Raw genomic sequence first — 19,747 nt, forward strand, 5'->3', positions numbered from 1 at the left:
CCACCAGGGAGGGCCCCTATCACACGAGTTTTAACAAACATTTCTGTGTCAATGGAAAAGTGAATCCATGGTAATCTATGCAATTAAGACATTTTCAAAGTTTTCATGTTATCATTAGTTTGATTTTATATAAAATTTTTGGTGCTATTTCACTATTTACTCAAAGACTTACTTAGTAATAGTAGTTTAAGCACCACAGAGCTATCTTTCTATTGTTAAGGAGGTATGACATTTGCTTAATATGGAACATTTCAAACTCACAAAGCAGAATGTTTAGGCTTTTAAAATTACTTCACCCTTTGGAACTGGGGAACACTTTGGAACTGGGGAATTTTAAGATATTTAAGCATTTTAAATTTTACCTTATTCTATTGTTAGAATTTTTCTGCAGTGCCTTGCAGTGTATGTAAAAATGTTTTATAATTTAAAATTAAGGATAAAAACTCCTACCTCAGGATATTCTTACAAAATTATTTCTGAAATATTGATATCTAGCAAACATTTTCCATGTAGCTGACCAGAAAAAAAAAAAAGAAAAAAGTCAGATTGCTAAAGTTTCTAAAAGTAAATTACTTCACTATAAAGTATACTTTATAGTAGGAAATTCACTACATTCATAACTACTTTAAGAAGCTACTGCTTCCCTCAATTATTTTCTAAAAAAACATCCAAAGTTTATGAATTTGTTTCAAGATTATAAAAATTACATAAAAATGGAACATATGAAAAAGATTCACAGTATTATAATTTTAGGCTTTATCATAAAAAATTCTGAAGATGCTAAATAAAATATTTTTATTCCGAGCCCTCCCTGGTGGCACAGAGGATTAAAGCACAGCATTAAGAAGCTAAAGCCACTTCAGCATGAGTTCGATCCCCGCCCTGGAGGTGAACCACATGGCATGGCAGATCTCTCCTGACACGCCTGCTGCTCCCCTCAGCTGTGTACTTCCTTAGTCAGCCTGTTCTGCTCCCCTTTCTGTCTCTGGTGAATCCTCTCACCGTCCCTGCACCTCTGGCCTGTACCCCAGTTCTGTGTGCATAAATAAATCTTTAAAGATATATATTTTTATTCCAAAAATATATATTTTTATTTAAGAAACAAAAGTTTTGCTAAAAATATAAATTTCCATACAGGAAAAATATGCATTCTTAGTTTAAATTATTAAATTGAATTTTAGTTATTTTTAATAAGTTAGAAACAAGTATCTATTGTTATTCTTGTTCACACTACACAGGCGCAAATTGAGTAAGTCTTTTCTCAGAGCACAGCAAAGCAATAACACAACTCCACCAAGTTCCCGCTGTGACCAGCAAGGTGCCATCTCACTAGACAGCAGTTACCAGCACTGGCTTTGTTATTAAACACTGACCTTCATGTGGGCCTTTTCAGTCTGTCTTAATGAGCATGTGGACCTACCTATTTTACTAGTTCAGCACTACAAAGCCTGTTCGTAACAACTGGCATGTGTGATTTCAGTGAAGATGACACTAAGCCAACAAGGTGTGTTCTTTTTAACTCAACATATGGAAGACCAGAGCCCCAGGAACAGGCTATGAATCAAAACATGCAAAAAGTTTGCAAGGCCTCCTCCTACCAATTGCACAGCCTGAACATTTACTATCTGGGATTTAAAATTTTGTCTCTCTGTCCCTTTACATCTTGAGCTAGCCAGTTGAGGGGGTATCACCACTGCTGTGCAACCGAGGCTGGGTCCCAGGGGGTCACCACGCCTCAGCCACAGGTGGTGTCCTGAACCATCATTGCATGTTGCTGTCACGTGTCCTTTGTCCAACAGGGCCCCGCTCCTCTCCACTGCAAAGCAGCATGGCTAAGTGAAGGCACAGCTGACACGAACCTGAGTAGGGGAATTGGATCCCCCAAATACACCAAAGGGTCAAAAGCATCCTTACAGTATATACCAGACAATAAACTATGTTACAGTAGAAGCTATTTAAAATAGCTACTGAAAACCTTCAGCATTAAGAATGTCTAAGTCACCTCTTATAAAAAAGAGCATCATTTTTAAAATGCTGACCAGCGAAGGGAAAGCAATTTAGGAGAGAAGTGTCTAGAAGCAGAGAAACTCAGAAAAAAGGCAAATTTCTCATCCCAAAGAAAGCTTTATTCATTGTATTTTCCCCCCAAATAATTGCTGATGTTTATAAGAAGGACGTTCTGGAGCTAAAATAGCCCAAAATCACCTATCTCAAATGTAGAAAAATGTTTAATATTGATACATTTAAGCTACACTGGTCTCTATACCCAAGAAAATAAGCAGTTACACTAAGGATCTGAGGCACACAGCAGGGGAGGGGGAAGAAAGAGCAAAACAAGTGGGAAAAGCACAAGGGACTATGGTGCTGGCTCGCAGATGGCGTGAGAGTGCGATATGGACAGGGCCTACACCTGAAGGGAGAAAGCAAATGCTGTACAAAAGTGGACAATCATGTAAGAAAATTCAAAAATGAGAAAAATATGAAAAAAAAAATCAAGGTATACACACTGTTAATTTTGTTTTAGCTGTAAAACATGCCTTAGAGCTAAGAAAAAGTACCACAACCTATATTATTTCATTTATAGTGATTCTCTACCAACAAATACATTCTCAGTATTTCCATCTACGTGTTGTTTATGGAAGTGATCCTACATGGTTTCATTGACTTCTACCTTTTGTGCTATGAGAAATGCAAGAGAAATGGAAGTTTATTTAACACGTTCATAAATTCTTTACTAGTAAATTTTTTAGGCTTTTGTTAATACATTATACACAAAAACCACCCACAAATTTACCTTTTTCTTCAATGTATTATTTTATACATTGGAACTTTGGAGATAAAAATCAACTATTAACGTATACATTCAAACAAAAGACCCTGAACGTACTTACTTGAAGTGATTGCAAAATAGGCGCCCATTACCTAAAATATTCACATCCTAACAGTAAACACAAAGTTTGTTGCAAGATTCAACTAGTTAAGAGACACACTTATTTGAAAGTCGCCACTGTCTTCTTTTGAGAAATAACTCTTTTGCCTTCTCTGTGGCAGACACTGATAGAAGCTTCTACCCCTCCCCCCATACCTGAGTGCAGCAGAGAGACTGGAGAAGACAAACACTCAATGTCCCATCCTCCTTTGCAGGCAGAGAGAGCCATGCGACTGAGATTTAGCTAATGAGATGTAAACTTCAGTGACTGGGCACCACCTCTTCCCTATTACTTTTTTCCTGCCTGGAGCAGCCATTGTGAGATCATGAGGCAACAGTCAAGAGGAAAAGGGCTGAAAAATGAGCACATGTTGAGCCTGACACACTAGCTAAGCCACTGAACAACATCAGAACTTCTCAGGTGAGACATATAAGCTGCTTTTGGTTAACCTGTCTGCTATTTGCAGCTAACGGCACTCTACTTGACAGCTCAAATGAATACTAAACACAACACAATTTGATGACTTTCATTCTAACTTAAAAAATGCATTCACTAAGCATCATTAAACATCCAGTCAAAATGGTTCCCTTAGTGCTTTAAGTAAATGAAACTGAAAATATTTTTTCTATTAATACTTTTACTGTTCCTCTACCCTGCCCCCAGCAATTTGCCAAAGTAATTACTTTTAATCAAACTTAGCAAAAAAAAAAAATCAGTTTCTTAGTGTAATGAAATGCCTTCACTTGAATCCAATTAGCTCTGTGGCTCAAATTGATATTCTTTATAATTAATATAATAAATAGTCTCCCCCCCAAAAAAAATAAAAGCCCAAGGCCAGTTTCACTAATGAGTTCTATCAAACTTTCAATAGTGAACTAAAACCTATCTTTACCAAACTTGTCCAAAAATTCAACATTACTCTGATACCAAAAGCAGATACACACCAAAAAGCTACAAGTATTGGGCCCTGCCTGGTGGTGCAATGGGTTAAAGTGCAGCACTATGAGTTAGACGCATCTGCTTTAGCATGAATTAGCTCCTTGGCCAGGGAGGTGATCTGCATGGCGTGGCAGACCTCTCCTGTCTTACCCACTTCTCCTGTTAGCAGGGTACTTCATTGATCTGCCTGTTCTGCTCCCCACTCTGTCTCTGGTGAATTCTCTCACCCCCTACACCTCTGGCTTGTACCCCAGTTCTGCATGCATAAATAAATCTTTTAAAAAAAGAAAACCTACAAATATCCCTGATGAAAATATATGCAAAAATCCTCAACAAATTTTTAGCAAACCAAAGTGTCATACTTCAAGACAAGTGGTATTTATTCCAGAGATACAAAGGTGATTTAACATCCAAATAAGGATCAATATAATTCACCGCATCAACAAAAGGAAAGATTAACATCATATGATCGTACCTATAGATGCAGAGGAAGCATTTAATAGATTCAACATTCATTTGTGATTAAAACTCCTCAAAAAATAGAGACCACATATGATAAACTCACAGCTAACATCATATTCAATGGTGAAAAATTGAAAGTTTTACCTCTACGATCAGGTAAATGACAAGGAAGTTAACTTTTACCACTATTTACCAACATAATATTGGAAGCCATGACTAGCGGTTAGGCAGGAAACAGGGTCAAAAGGAATCCAAATTGGGAAAGAAGAGGTAAAATTATTGCAGAAGACATGATAATATACATAGAAAAGCCTAAAGACTCCACTAAAAAAAAAAAATTACAAAAAAACAGTGTACCAGTGAAGGAGCAGATTACAAAACTAAGCATAGTTGCTCTTCTATGCAAACGATAAACTTGAAGAGAAAGAAATCAAGAAAAACAATCCTATCCTAAAACTGCATTTAAAAGAATAAAATACTTAAGAGTACACTTAAGAAAGATGGTTAAGGACTTAATACAATGAAATATAAGACATTTTAAAAAGAAATAGGACACAATATAATTCACCACATCAACAAAAGGAAAGATTAACAAGGAAAAGAATCCATTCTCATTGACTAGGAAGAACTGAACATTGTTAAAATGGCCCCTTTACCCAAAGCAATATACAAATTCATTGTAATTCCTACCAAGGTTCCAACAGCATTATTGAAATTTATATGAAATTACAAACGTTTCTGCATAGTCAAAGCAATCCTGATCAAGAAAAAAGAAAAATGGCCATATCACATTCCCAGACTTCAAACTATCAAACCTACAGTAACCTGTATAGTATGTTGCTGGAATTTTAAAAAGACATACAGACCGATCAAATGGAATTGAGAGGCCCACAATTAGACAGTAAAGGATGACAAAGTCCCCAAAAGCGTACACTGGATAAAGGAAAATTTCATCAGTAAATGATGCTGGAAAAACTGGACTGCTATTAGCAAAATGAAACTAGATCACTATCTTACATCATACACAAAAATTAACTCAAATAAATTAGACCTGAATATAAGTCCAAAGCTAATGGTACATAGAAGAAAACAAGCAAAACTCTACAATATTGACTTTCATGAGGTCTAAGGAGATAGCAAGGGAAACAAAATGAAAAAAAAAAAAAGAGGGGGGAATACATTAAACTAACAAGTTTCTGCACAGTGAATGACAATAACAGTAAAGTGAAAACACCCTACTGACAAGGGGCTGATATCCAGGATCCACAAAGACTCAAAACTCAACAAGAAATCAACCCAATCAAAAATGGGGCAGCAGAGCTAAATAGGCACCTACAAGGAAGATATACATATGGAAAAGAAGCACATGAAATATGCTCATCTGTACTTATCAGAAAAATGCAAATCAAAACCACAAAGAGATGCTGTATCACACCTGTGAGAAAGGCCTATCTCAATAAAACCAGAACCAAGTGTTGAAACTGGTGTGTCTCCTATGGAAAATAGTGATGAGATTTCTCAAAATGTTAAAAGTAGATATATCACAAGATAGAACAATTCCTCTCCTAGGTATGCAAAAACACTAATTCAAAGTGTTATATGCATTCCTGAAGCCCTATTTTCAATTGCCAAGTTATGGGAACAGTGAAAGTGCCCAAGGACCAAATGACTGAATTAAGAACATATGGTATAAATGCACAATCGAATCAATCCTCAGCTATGAAAAAAAAAAAAATGAACTGAGCCATTTGCAACAACATGTATGGGCAATAAATTAAAAAAAAAACAGGTGGAAGTGGAGAGAAATATGCTATGTGAAGTAAGTGAGGAGATAGATAAATATTAGATAATGTCAATTACAGAGAAACAAAATAGAGGGTCACACAAACCATAGCAATAATAAAACCTAGAACTCTGTAGAATTGTGGCTACCACTAGGGATAGGAAAATGGAACACAAGGTGTGCAGTGAGCCCAGTGGACTGCGGTGGATGACAACGGTGCCTTGGATTTGGGTGTAGATCTGAAAGGATGTGATCCTGAGCCATATACAGTTTTGTAAACTAGTATTACAACAATTTTAAAAAATACAGGTAGCCCCAGAAAAACAACAAGGAAAATTTCTCCCTACAAGATTCGTTTCCTTCCACTGACTCATAACATTGGAATGAGTATGTTGAATCAAATCCTGAAACAGTCTCGGCTGAATAATGAGCAAGAAAAATTAAGATACGGTATAGACTTGCACTTTGGCCACTCTGTGAAGTCACTTCTTAGAAGATGTAAGCCCTTGATCTTCCTCCATGTTTACATCCTGCAACATGACTCACTCTGGCATTTTGCTCATTTCCCCTCCCCACTGTTACTTACAGAGGAAATTACATGTGGATTGACAACATGCTGTGCCAAAGCGCAGCGTTCCGGAAGTCAGGACCTAGGGTCATGGGCCCCTACACTTGGCAGTCACAATGCTCCACCCTTAGATATGTCACAACACTTTCACTCCCTTGAAGGAATCATTCTCTCTCACCACCAGGTTTTCGCATGTTATTATTTTCTCTTCTAGGAACACTTTTTGCTTCCTGTCTAGTTCCATATGTCTTGAGGTCCCCACTTAGTGACACTTCTGAAAGATGTGGATAAAGTTAGCCCCACCTGCTAAGAGCTGCTTGCGTGTCTAGCCCATGCCCACCATGATCACATGATACTCCAGCTCCAGGTGTGCTTCCCTCTGTCACACTATTGGCTGCGTCAAGGCAAGGCCCTAAAACTGGTTATGTTGTTAGCAGCTGGTGTTATGTTGGGAATCTAGTGCATGCTTAATAGATATTTATTTATGAAATGTCTGAAGTAGTCCTGCAATGTGTAAGACCATTTGGAAGCAGGGGAAAAGCTGGTGGTAGAGACCACCTTCAAATTCCCCAAAGTATTGACAGGTATATTGTTCTCAATACCTGATTATTTTTAGCTTAAAAGAAGAGCAATTTGGCCCTCCCTGGTGGTGCAGCGGGTTAAAGCACTGCACTGAGAGACTGAGGCCACTTCCGCATGAGTTCGATCCCCGCCTGCCCCGGGGGTGACCACATGGCGTGGCAGACCTCTCCTGGCCCGCCCGCTGCTCCCCTCAGCAGTGTACTTCATTGATCTGCCTGTTCTGCTTCCCGCTCTGTCTCTGGTGAATCCTCTCACCCTCCGTATCTCTGGCCTGTACCCCAGTTTTGTATGAATAAATAAATAAATCTTTAAAAAAAAAAAAAGAAGAGCAATTAAAAGTTTCAACTTAATAATAAAGCCTGAACTAGAGTAGTGGCAGAGGGTTTAAAAAAAAAACAGACACTTTAATGGACGGTCTTAGTCTCACAACAAAGGAGCTATAGGTAAATGAGGAAAGAACAATGATTCAAAGGTGACAGGTTTGATAACACTAAGGGGAAAAACATGAGCATCATTAAAAAAACAAAACAGGAGTATTAACTGAGTTTGGCTGGCATGGAGAGATTTAAGTAGGATGCATTTTTAGGTTCCAGTAATACATCCATACATTGAAATCCTTAGCCATAAAATTCACAGATTTTGAGTTTCAATTATCTCTTGCTTCCTTTACTCTGAAGCCCTGTATGGTTAAGTGAAAAAGGTCTTCCATTTGGTGACCAGCAGAACTAATGCTGCCACCGCAGACTCTTGGGCTCCATGTCAACACCACTACCACCAAGGTAACCCACACCATGAACACAAGGTACTGCTTACAGTCCACATGGAGAAGAATCAATGCAATAACTTCAATATCCCTCTTATTCAAACATTTCTCAGACCTTATAGTTATGCAATATGGATAAACTCACAGGAGACTTACTAGAGGGTAAGTAGAATCATATCTTTTGGAAAATTAAATAATACTTCCTACACACAAAACTCTCACCTTAATTTACAGTCAGGAAAATCTGTAAAATTTGTAAACAAGAGGTCTCAGACTTAGTCTTATCTCTGCCACTGACTGTGTGTCCTTAGGAAAATTCTCTTCTTCAGACCTACAACTTACTAGTAGAAAAATAAAGTGGACAAGGGCACGTTTAAGCATAATCTAGATCAAAAACTGATCAAACAAATATTTCACAAAATTTATGTAAATTCAGAAAATAAAATGTACCTAAACTACCACTATCAGTCAAAATCTGGTAATACCTGTTTTTTTTAAATTCTAGAAGGCTGGTTAAATAAATTATGATTTACCAAACAAGTGGATATTATATGGCTGTCATAGACATGAATAAATGTGGAAAATCTAAGACATTAACTTTTATAAAGGGCGGTGGGGGGATAGAAGAACATATGTCGTGTACTTCCATTTATGTGCAACAACAGCCTACAGAAGGTCTCCACAGTCTCACATTTGATAAGAAAATTATTACCAGGATATACATGCCTCAGTGGAGGGGGCAGGGGCTGGGGAAGAAAGGGGCTGTGGGAACTGTAAAACCTTCTGTGCTGATTTTTGCATTTTCACTTGAAGCATGGAATGCATTATTTTAAAAAGATAAAATTCAAAAACTACTTAGAGCTATTTTTGAATCACACAAATTGTGGCTAATACATTACATCCTTTTTTGAACCTTTTTATTTTTTAATGTTAAAAAAAAAAAAAAGACAGTGGCATTTAGGCGGGGCAAGGAAGAGCCACAATGTACCTCCTAACTTATCTCATTTACCTTGTGTTGTCAGCTCAGCCCAAGATGGAAAGGCGGGCACACTTGAGTGACAGGTCAAGGGGAATTATGAAACATGAGGAAGAGGCACTGGAAAAAATGAGAATTAACCCACAGAGAAGGGAGAGGCCTCGGGGGAAAACTACAAACAATCCTTTGAAAACACTAGGGAGAGAGATGAGCCAAGTGACAAACAAAGACACATCAGGGTTGACATGCCTATGCGACAGGAGAAATATATGCTACGTCCATACTCAGACAATTCTACCATCGTTAACATAAAGCCAGCCAAACCCAAATATAACAGCACCTTAGCTTTTCTATAAATAAAATGGCTTTATTTGCCATAGTTGCAGATATCATGTAGAACAAGAAGTAGTGAGGCAACCAAATCCCTTAAAAGTAGACACACAGGTTTATGTATGCCTAAAATGTAGCCTTAACTTACCCCCATCTTAGGCACAGGAAATAAAAAGCAGATATAAGAATAAATAGAAGACAATTGTAATTGTAAGCATTTTCAGTATGAATCTTGGAAAACTTAATTTGTGGTGCACTGATTATTATTTGCCACAACCATCACAATACTTTATTTCAGAAATGCTTAGAATAGGGAATTTTTGAATGTATTAAACTAAACTACCATCATCTCAGTGAGAAACCACATAATGAAAAACTAAGAAACCCTCACATTTCACTTCCTTCTTAAAGGTAAAGAAATACTCTTCTTAACCTACCTACAGCCTCTTTCTAAAATCATCGAATTAAAATAAAATTTAAGGGCACTGAATTTGACAGATTGGGCTGGTGTCAGAGAGAAGAGCCAGGGAGCACCCAGGCAACAATTCTGGATTCTATAAACAAACCAAGCACACATCTGCTTGCCAACAGTTGACTGTACCATACAACCTCCGTGAAACACAGGAGAAACTGATCTTCACAAACTTAGCAATTCTCTCAGTAGAAAGTCCCTCCTGCTCATTATCTGTCTCCTTAGACATTTTCTGACAAACATCTGCCAGTTAATCAAGATGTCCCCCGTGCAACACTAAACAGACATCTATGCAAGACAAACCTGTATGGAAGATAACAGAGCTTCTCCTAAATCCTGACGGAAGCCGGAGGTTCCGAAGCAATCCTTTGGCAGTCAGTCGTACGTGAATGGTAGACAAGGAGAATTTGGGAGACAACAACATGTCTTCAGAGCAGGTGGAAAGATTTCACAGAAGAAACAGCTTCCATGGACTATCTATCACATGCTGTCTTTTTAAACTCAGCACTCCTGGAGGCTGAGAAATACAGCGAGGGAAAACACGCCTACAGAGTAAGTGCCATTCCACCACACACACACACACACACACACACACACACACACACAAGAGAAAAGCCCAGAGCCCTCGAGTGCTTCTGGCTTCCGTTTTCACTCCCAGATGTTGCCAAAACAATGCTCTTCCTCCGAATGAAACCTCCGCTTAATCGCTCCAGCAGTAAGCAGCCTCTGAATTACATCACTGTACATGCTCATGGGTTGTTATGGTTTTCATCAGAGATGGCCAAGGGGAGGAGAATATGGACCGTAGTCTTAGGAGCTTTGCAGAACAACCAGTGGTATAACACATTCTATCACTACTTAAATAATCACTGTGGGAAGAATTATTCAAGTGTTTAATATTTATTTGGTAATTAGAAAAAACTAAAGAGTTCATTAAAATAATCTGTGACCTGCTTTTTACATATTTCCTTACATTTGCACTGACAGCATTGAGCATCCCCCCACCCCCCACCCCCGCCCAGATAACTTACATGTAAACCTAGATATAAACCTGCTATCTTGGATAAACTTTTAAAAGTGCTATAAAATATAAAAGAAAAAAAATGAGTCAGGCAGTTTTCAAAGGATAATGACACTGCTTGACCAATTAAATTTATACAAAAGCAGGCAGTCTCTTAAAAGTGATGCTTTAAAAAATAAACTTTGTAATAAAAAAAAAGTGATGCTTTAATAAGGAACATGGGGATAGGAAGTGATTATGGGTATCTTTTATTGACATCTATTAAGTTTATTTCAGTCAAGCCATTTGTAAAAGTACTCTATAAGGTAGCAAAACCCCAAAAAGTTTAAAGGTAAAAATATGAATGAGACAATCACACTGACAGTAAGTAAAACTAGTAATAAACCAGAAGTAGCATAAACTTTTCATATTTTTAATCTTAAAAAGCATAACAATGTGCAAAAAATGACCTATGAGTGTTTCCAACCTTCTGAAAAGAAAAAGACTCAGTATAACAAAAATAAATGTAGAAATTTTAGCCATAAAGAACCCTGTTAAATGCTATTAAAATGTGCAGGAAACAGTTACTCTTTTGGAAGTAGAATATGGAGGGCATAAAGAGGGAAGGACATAGACAGGAAAGGAAATTTTGATTCCTACTTCCTCTTCACTCAGCCTTCAGTCTGTCATTTCAGAAGTTGTCAACAAGAGAGACAAATCCAACAACCTGTCAAGAGTTAATTCTGGGAAAGATAGAACTAGTTCATTCACAGACAATGGACTTAGTAAACACACTGTACCCATAGCAACTAAAACACAAATAACCAAAGAAATAAAGATTCAAGAAAAATTACATTCAGGTATTTCCTTTTCACTGTTACTTAGAAACACTTGTCTAGATCCTGCACATTAGTAAGCCATAACCACTTCTGTCTTGCCCCTTCAAAAAATTCTTAAAAGATAACAATCATAGAAAACAAAGTTAAATATCCATATTAAAAATAGGCATAAAACCATCCCATACAGGAGTTTGTTTTAGTTTTTGTATATGTAATAACCAAACTCCAAATTATCCTGGTTAAAGGGAAAGCCTTTCATGTAGACCACCCAGGAGAAATTAGCAATATGCCACTAATTCATCACAGTCAACAAAAATTTTACTGCAACTATACTAAACAATACTACATATATAAGAAAGAAATGTTGCTAACGATGTTTTTAAACAGAAGAACAAAGGAAGTGCAAGAATAAAGTCAGTCAGAAGGAAAGTCAAAAGTTAGAAGGGGCAGTTACTGTTTGAACAGGAAGCTACATAGAAAAGGTGAGCTAGGTGAGACTAACAGCTCAGGCTGGGTTGCAGTTCTTTCCCAAACATTGCCTGCCCCCTGGTGGCATCTAGCACAACTCTGGTGCTTTGGTATCCCCAGCAACTTTAATACGTGGCAGAACTAAGGTAATAATAGTATGTGGTATGCATGACATTTTTATAAAGAATAAGCCAAGTTTTATTTAGAGTCGATGTTGGGTAGAATCTCATGGCATCATAATCCTTAAATAAATTATGCTAGCTAGACCCCATGAGGATGGTTCTTGACAATCAGTGTTTTTCTTCTACTTATTCTAATGATTTAAAATAACTCAACTTCCTGGAAAAGAATTCTCAAAGTCACTGGAATGGGTTGCCAACATCACTACCTAAGCAGAAGAAGCAAGTATCATTTTAGAGCTTTTGATAGAACAATTCTGTTACAATTCAAAATTGTTCCATACTGGGGAATTATCCCCCAAACATACCATACCCCAAATGAAAAATTGGAGATTTGGAGAAGTTTACCAGCCAGCCCAAAGTCAAGAAACAAACAGAATGCAGCAAGACCAAGACTAAAGCAATATGTGAAAGTTCATTCTTTCTGCTACTCTTATGAGACAATGGGACTGTTTTCAAAATAACGGACCAGAGGTTAAACCAGTAAAATTTTCATCTATTTCACTAACATCAGTCACCAATTTAAAAACTAGTACCCAATGTTGACCACAGTATGGTGAAGCCAACACCATTTTATGTTAAAAGTCATAGTATAAACTGAAGCTTTTGGAGAATAATCTGTTATTTGAGTGAAGCTCTACACACAAACACACACACACACACACACACACATATATGTATGTGTGTGTGTGTATATAAATATATATATATATATGAATGAATGCTTTGAATAACTTACACTATTATTAAGAATCTATCACAAGAAATTTACCCAAATTTTTAAAGTGTAGTTACAAAGATGTTTGTTATAATCTGTGATTATGACACAGAAGTAACCCAAATATTTAAGAGGAAGTAAATTGTGCTGCTTATAGTAAGTGAAATAGTCATTAAAATGATTATTACATGTTAAATGGCAAGGCAGCTATCTAAATTTAAAATATGGTTTTATAAGCTCTAAGGAGTGACGTCTTAACTTCTACTTGTTAAACATTTTAAAATTTAGCAAACCACAATAATGAAGGTTAATATTCACTGTTGTTTAAGATAAGTCTCAAAGAAAAAGAGTCTCATAGCATGGACAGTTAAACTTTATTGCTCAAATTTTTGCATGTGGAGGCAGTGTCTTCTTGGATCAAGCAAATTAAGATTATTTTCAACCACAGACTATTTTAGCCAGCATAAACCTTAGAGATCATTTCAACTGCACAGAAAATGAAAATTAACCTCAACTATATTATTCCAAATAACTGGATGTTTGGATACCACTTCTTAGCATCAAAACTGTTCCTCCAAAAGCCAATAAATTCACTGACTTTTCCTTAGCCAGCTCATTTTCACCAGACTAGTCCCACTCATGGTAACAACTAACCACCAACTACAAAAACTTTCAAAGCCATGTTATGATTTTTGGAAAACATCACGTAACTAGAATAAATTGCAATTTATATGCCTCTCTTTCCCACTGCAACTCTTAAAACACTGATTATGAACGGTTACTTGGAAACAGGCATTCTTGAATCCTGTCACCTACCCCATTTTCTACCCCATGAGTAAAGGCTTTGTAAATAAAACCACAACATGATTAACATTTTCCATATCTTATGCCTCTTAACCAGGAATTGTTTTCATTCTGAAAACCTTTTTTATTGCAACAGGAACTTTGTTGACTTTTTGCACAGGACGGTGATGAGGGACACAACAGTTGTGGAGCACGCTTGCAAGGCAAGACTCTGCTACTTGAGAAGTTCTTGTGCCATTTATTGAAGGCATTCAGGCTAGCAGAAGCTGATGAGGTGACAGTGGTCTGAGGAACAGGGACCGGAGGGTGGGACAGGAATGGGGGGCAAAGTTTTACAAGGGAAGGGGACCTCGTGACCATGTGTCAAGAGATATTGCATCAGCAAAGTATGATGTTATCACAGGCAGAATTATCCCGAGGCTGCCATAGAGACAGCTGGGTAACAGGTCAACAGTGGCCTGCCCCTGCCCCCTTGATACGGGCTATACTCCACAGGTAGCCAAGGAATGCTCTGCTGAGATTTGCAGATAGCAAATAGGTCACAGTTGCCCCTAAGTGGCCAGCTCAGAGGAACTCACATGTCCCCCCTTCCTATTACATGGGTGGAAGGGAGGGAAGAAAAGTGAAGAGTACTCTGGTAAATCGGCACGGCTCATTGGCGATTTGATGTGACAGGTGTAGAGGCAGCGCTGTCAGCCTAGGCAGATGAGGAGAAAAAAGGAGTTTGTAGAGAAGCCTGCCCACTATGTACATGGGTTAGCAAGTTCGACAAATGAGAAAGATCATCATCAATGGATTGTTGGGAAATTTGTTGAATTTTATGGAGCTAATTTAGTAACTTGGCTTCAATGTTATGAACAGAGCCTCCGAAGGAGAATCATGGGATTGTAAGAAATTATGTTTTGGAGGGCCCCAAAATAGGAGGTAAGACTGTTGGCAGTAATATCAGTTACACATCAGCAGTCAAACCCATGTCAGTTCTGGCTGCAAAATGGCAACAAAGTCCCTTTCACAATAACCTTTGAGATTAAAAGTTATATTAGGTTCATTTAGTCAGCCCTTGTCCTGTGACCATTATGAATAGCAGCCTCCAAACCAGAAAATCACAAACCAGTACTTGCCAAGAGAACTGCAAAATTTGTATTTTTGAGAACTACAAAATATTGGTCAAAAAACAAAAGACAGATAACTGAAAGCTACCTCACATTCATCCAGAGTACCTAATATTGTAAAGATGGAAATGATCTACATTTCATATTATAGGTTCCAAGAAATCTCTATCAAAAACCAGCTGACTTTTTTTTTAGAAATTGGCAAGCTAACCCGAAACCTCTTATGTCACCAAGAATAGCCAAAACCGTCATGAAAGTTAAATACAAGTTAAAAGGGTCACACTTCCCTATTTTAAAACCTACAGACAGCATTTAAGACATTGTGGTGGTGGTAAAGTAGACTTGCAGATCTTGGAATAGGCTTGAGAGTCCAGAAATAAATCCTCACTTTCACAGCCAACTATGGTTAACAAAGGTACCATGAAATATCACTGAGGGAAAGAACAGTGTTTTCAATGTCTGGTGCTGCGGAATCTGGCTATCTAACATGCAGAATGTGAAGCTGGATCTCCTATATCATATACAAAAATTAACTAAAAATGAATCAAGAAAGTATCAAATATTTCAAAGAAAACACAAGTATTCTTTATGACCTTTTATCAATGGTTTTTTTAGATATAATGACAAAATATGTCGATAATAGAGAAAATAAGGTGGACAGTGGCTAATACCCTAGAAGAAAAAAATAAAGTGAACTTCATTAAAATTAAAAATGTGTTTCAAAGAGCACACTCAAGAAAGTAAAACAGTAACTCACAGAATGGGAAATATATTTGCAAATCATATGTTTTAGAATAGAACAGTAATATTCAGAAATATTATAATGCAGTAGTATTCAGAATAGACAAAGAATTTCTACAATTCAACAACAATACAAGTAGCTCAAAAAAATGGGCAAAGAACTTGAGTAGACATTTCCCCAAATAGCCAAGCTTAAGACAAGAAAAGTATTCACCATCATAAAACCATCAGGGAAGTGCAAATCAATACCATAAAATTAGAATTTACTCTGTAATGTCAAATCTTCTCTAGCTTTAAAAACTTTTAGTTGTGGTAAAATTCCCTCACATGCTCCTGCCTTTTTAAGCTAAGGAAAGTAAACATAAACATGGGAAGCATCAAGGATATTAGCCACTGTCCACCTTATTTTCTCTATTATCTACATACAGCATTCTCACAAATGTGTGCCTCCTGCTGAGGCTTCCTCTCTAGGCCACTTCCCTTCCCCTGGGCTCACACAGAACACAAAGCTTTCCTTTCTAAAATACTGTGATTCCATGGCTTTTTTTTTTTTTTGGATGGGGGAGAGGGAGTGCAATTCTTGGTTCTATAAGCTTCCTGAGGACAAGGCACTTGTTCCTTTTGAGCACCACAGCATCACCGGTACACAGCATGGTCACCACACTAGACAGTCTGTAATCAGTGTGAGATAACAGTGTCTTTCTGTCTTTTGACTTGCTGTTCTAGTCAGCTGCGCATTTAGAAGCCGTATAACTGTCTTTAACTCTAAGAAACTATAGGTGTTATGAGCCCTGCTCACATAGAGATAAAATAAAGGAATTGCAGTGAGTGCATTTGTTATGTCATCTACAGCTAATAACACAGGTTTTTGATTCCAAGTTGTGGTTCCAATGGGTGAGGCTACAAATGCAGACAGATGGCAGTAGACCCCACAGAAGTGTAAATAAGAACACAAAGACGCGTGCTGCCAAACTATTCAAAGGTGCTAACACCTGGTTTTGACATTACTAAATAATTAAAGATTATCCAATTTTAAAAGTATTTAATCTTGGAAAAAGTAGGCTCTCTTCATTTAAGCCACATTTGGAAAAAAACACATCATTCCTTATCTATTATTAACATCACTCGTGTGTTAGACAGCTTGTCAATCATGCTAAGTTTTAATTCTATGCTACCCTAGGTTATGCCACAAAAATGAAATTTGGCATAAGCATAAGAGTGAAAAGACACACACAAAATATTTTTCTCTATATTTAACATGGTCATCTCTTACCTGAATTCAAAGCTGTAAATAGAGTTTTTCTTGAAGGACCTAAAATATAAAAGGATTTATAAAATATATGTATGCTTTATTTGACATATCACAAAAACAAGTCACTTAAAGAGCTTTTTTCCCCCCAAAATCAATCTATTAACACCTAAATCTGAAGTTCTGGATGATAAATACTGAGGTGTAATTATTAAGAATATTAATAAAATTATATTCCAAATAACATCAAAATGATAGCCTAAAAGTGAGGTGAATTAATCTTCACAAATTAATTTTTTTCAATTTAACAGGACAAATTACAATATGTGTTCAAACAGAAATTAAAATTTTAATACTGAATGCACGCAGGATATTACCCCAGTGCTGACTTGATAAAACATAGTCCTAAGTGTATGATTTCTCAAACAGCCGGAGTAAATCCAGTTCACCTGCTGTTCAGCTATGAAGGAAAAGGTTGCTTAAAATGCAACCAGGAGGAATCCTCTCATAAACAAATAGACACCAAATCATCAAAGCTATATATAATTGGCAAAATTGTATATAAATAAAACTAACCCTCCCCCCACACACAAGTCAAAGAGGGTAATAGGTTTAGAGCTACAAAGTTAACAGAAGAAAAGTACAATTGTTTCTACTTGCCACAAGATAGTAATTTCTAGGGCATAATCATCTCCAAATGACTAGTTTTAACAGCTGTCACATTCTCTGTGGTACAGATACCTCTTAAAATATGTGGCTGTTCTATGTGGACAGCCTTAATTCCCAATTTAGTAGAACTTCTGTGATACAAAAGCTTACAAAGTCAGTAGTGAGTGGTTTTACACTGGAGTTTCCTGCTTTATAAAATTATCAGTGAAATCATGAAATCCTAATTCTCTAGAAGTTGTTTTAGTATCAGAGTCTGCCAGTGTTTCTTTCCAGTTATTGGTGTGTATGTGTATTATGGGGTTTTATCATAATTAACAAAAGGCACAGAGTCACACACTGATGTCATTCCAGCAAGAGAGTATTTGATGTTTCAGAAATTGAAGACCTTGGAGATGCAAAGCTACTGGCACAATGAAAACTCTTCATGCCAATGTTTATCACAATTTTCTCTAATTCAGTGGAAAAGAGAAAGTATCGATAAACATTCACTGGGCAAACAACCTCAAATTAGCACAATAATCTTACACACACACACACACACACACACACGGATGGCTGCAGAGACACTGTCACTACTGGGCGAGACTGACACCTTTCTGGAAAGTTATTTAGTGACATATTAGCATTTTATTTTTTTAAATTTATTTATTTATGCATATAGAGCCGGGCTACAGGCCAGAGGTACAGGGGCAGTGAGAGGATTCACCAGAGACAGAGTGGGGAGCAGGACAGTCAGACTGACAAAGTAAACAGTGCTCAGAGAGGAGCACTGAGGACACAGGAGAGGTCTGATGCATCATGTCAGTCACCTCTCAGGCTGGCTGGGGATCCAACTCACACTGAAGTGGCTGCTGCTAGCTTGCAGTGCTGTGCCCTAAGCCGTTGCACCACCAGGGAGGGCCACTATTAGCAATTTAAAGAAGATTCATACATTTAAAACCAGTGATTCCTCTTTCAGGGATCTTCATGGAATTAGAATCTGAGGCACTGAACAAAGTTCCCATTCAAAGATATTATCTAAGGATAATGTACCATAGTAAAAGTCAGAAAGTGTCAAGGAACCAAGGTATTGGGGCAAGCAGTGGCAGACTTCATTTAAAAAGATGCCCCATTCATTAATAAAGACATAGGAGAGTATATAGACTATCCACCAAGTTTTCTTGAAGAAAAACAAAACCATCATCTGTGAAAAAATGGAGGAAATGTAACATTCACTAGTGGTTAAATGGAATGAAGGAAGACTATGCTTCTGCGTGTCTCAGACTTTCTGCTATATTAGCTATAGGTCATTCAGAATTATTTTTCACGAGCAATTCACTAACTTAATTTTATTCACTAACCTAAAGGAATACTTAATGTGCTTCAGATCCATTGTGACACAACCATTTAAAGATTCCTTACTGAACATACACCACACACTTTCTGTAACCTGAAAGTTATTCTCCATAACCATGGTTATTACAAACTGGGTTAATACAAAGATGAAGTGATAATAGAAAAAAGAACATTGTTTGGACCAAGGTGGGAAATAAACTATATGTTTCTATCACATTACTCTAGAGCACTACTTAGAGTAATGCAACTCTAATGTGACTTCTTCTCTTCTTAGGCCTTTGTTCTATCTGCCCATTTATGTGTATCAGGTCCTAACTATTGTACCTCCTGACTCTCAAAGCAAGAATGGCTCTCCTGGGTTAAGAGTGTATTACATGACTTTATTCAATATGTTTTAAAAGTAATTATTAAATACACCATAAACTGTCAAATTTTAATTTTTTATAGCCAAGGACTTGTGTTCTCTTTTCTATCCACAGCAAGGACCATACCTTTTGGGGGAGTCTTGAGCAAGTGTGCTTGAGCTCTGTGTACCAAAGGCTTCAAATACAGGGATCCTGAAGAACCATTTTGAAATGCTGGCTTGGGGGGTTTTTCTTCATACTTAATGACAGCAGCATTACCAGCTGTAATAAAACAGAAAAGCACATTTTACTTTATAGATAAATAAGTAGTATCTTCCACAACTTACTCTTCCATCTTGAATCATCACGTCTCAGTAGGAGTCTATACTAAGCCAGGCATTATTGTATGTTGCAAATACAAAGATGGATCTTAGTATTTCCTGTTCTCAAGGATACAAAGTAAACACTATAACCAGAATGACCA

The 19,747-nt window shown here is 37.2% G+C and overlaps 1 protein-coding gene across 3 annotated transcripts in view; it reads right to left on the minus strand.

The window, feature by feature from the left end:
• The window catches only part of MTUS1 (microtubule associated tumor suppressor 1), a 137,702-nt gene that overhangs the window by 39,224 nt on the left and 78,731 nt on the right, over positions 1 to 19,747 (minus strand). For 2 of the 3 annotated variants that reach the window (XM_004682350.2, XM_004682349.2), the window contains 2 exons: positions 19,411 to 19,545; positions 16,940 to 16,978 (listed from right to left, as the gene is read on the minus strand). In XM_004682350.2, coding sequence (XP_004682407.2) covers positions 16,940 to 16,978; positions 19,411 to 19,545 — 174 coding nt within the window. Of the gene's footprint in view, positions 1 to 10,108; positions 10,476 to 16,939; positions 16,979 to 19,410; positions 19,546 to 19,747 lie in introns of those variants that run through there. The other variant, XM_004682352.2, reaches the window with a different exon arrangement.

Source organism: Condylura cristata, unplaced genomic scaffold (assembly GCF_000260355.1).
Source record: "Condylura cristata isolate star-nosed mole 26May11 unplaced genomic scaffold, ConCri1.0 scaffold00014, whole genome shotgun sequence".
NCBI lineage: Eukaryota > Metazoa > Chordata > Mammalia > Eulipotyphla > Talpidae > Condylura > Condylura cristata.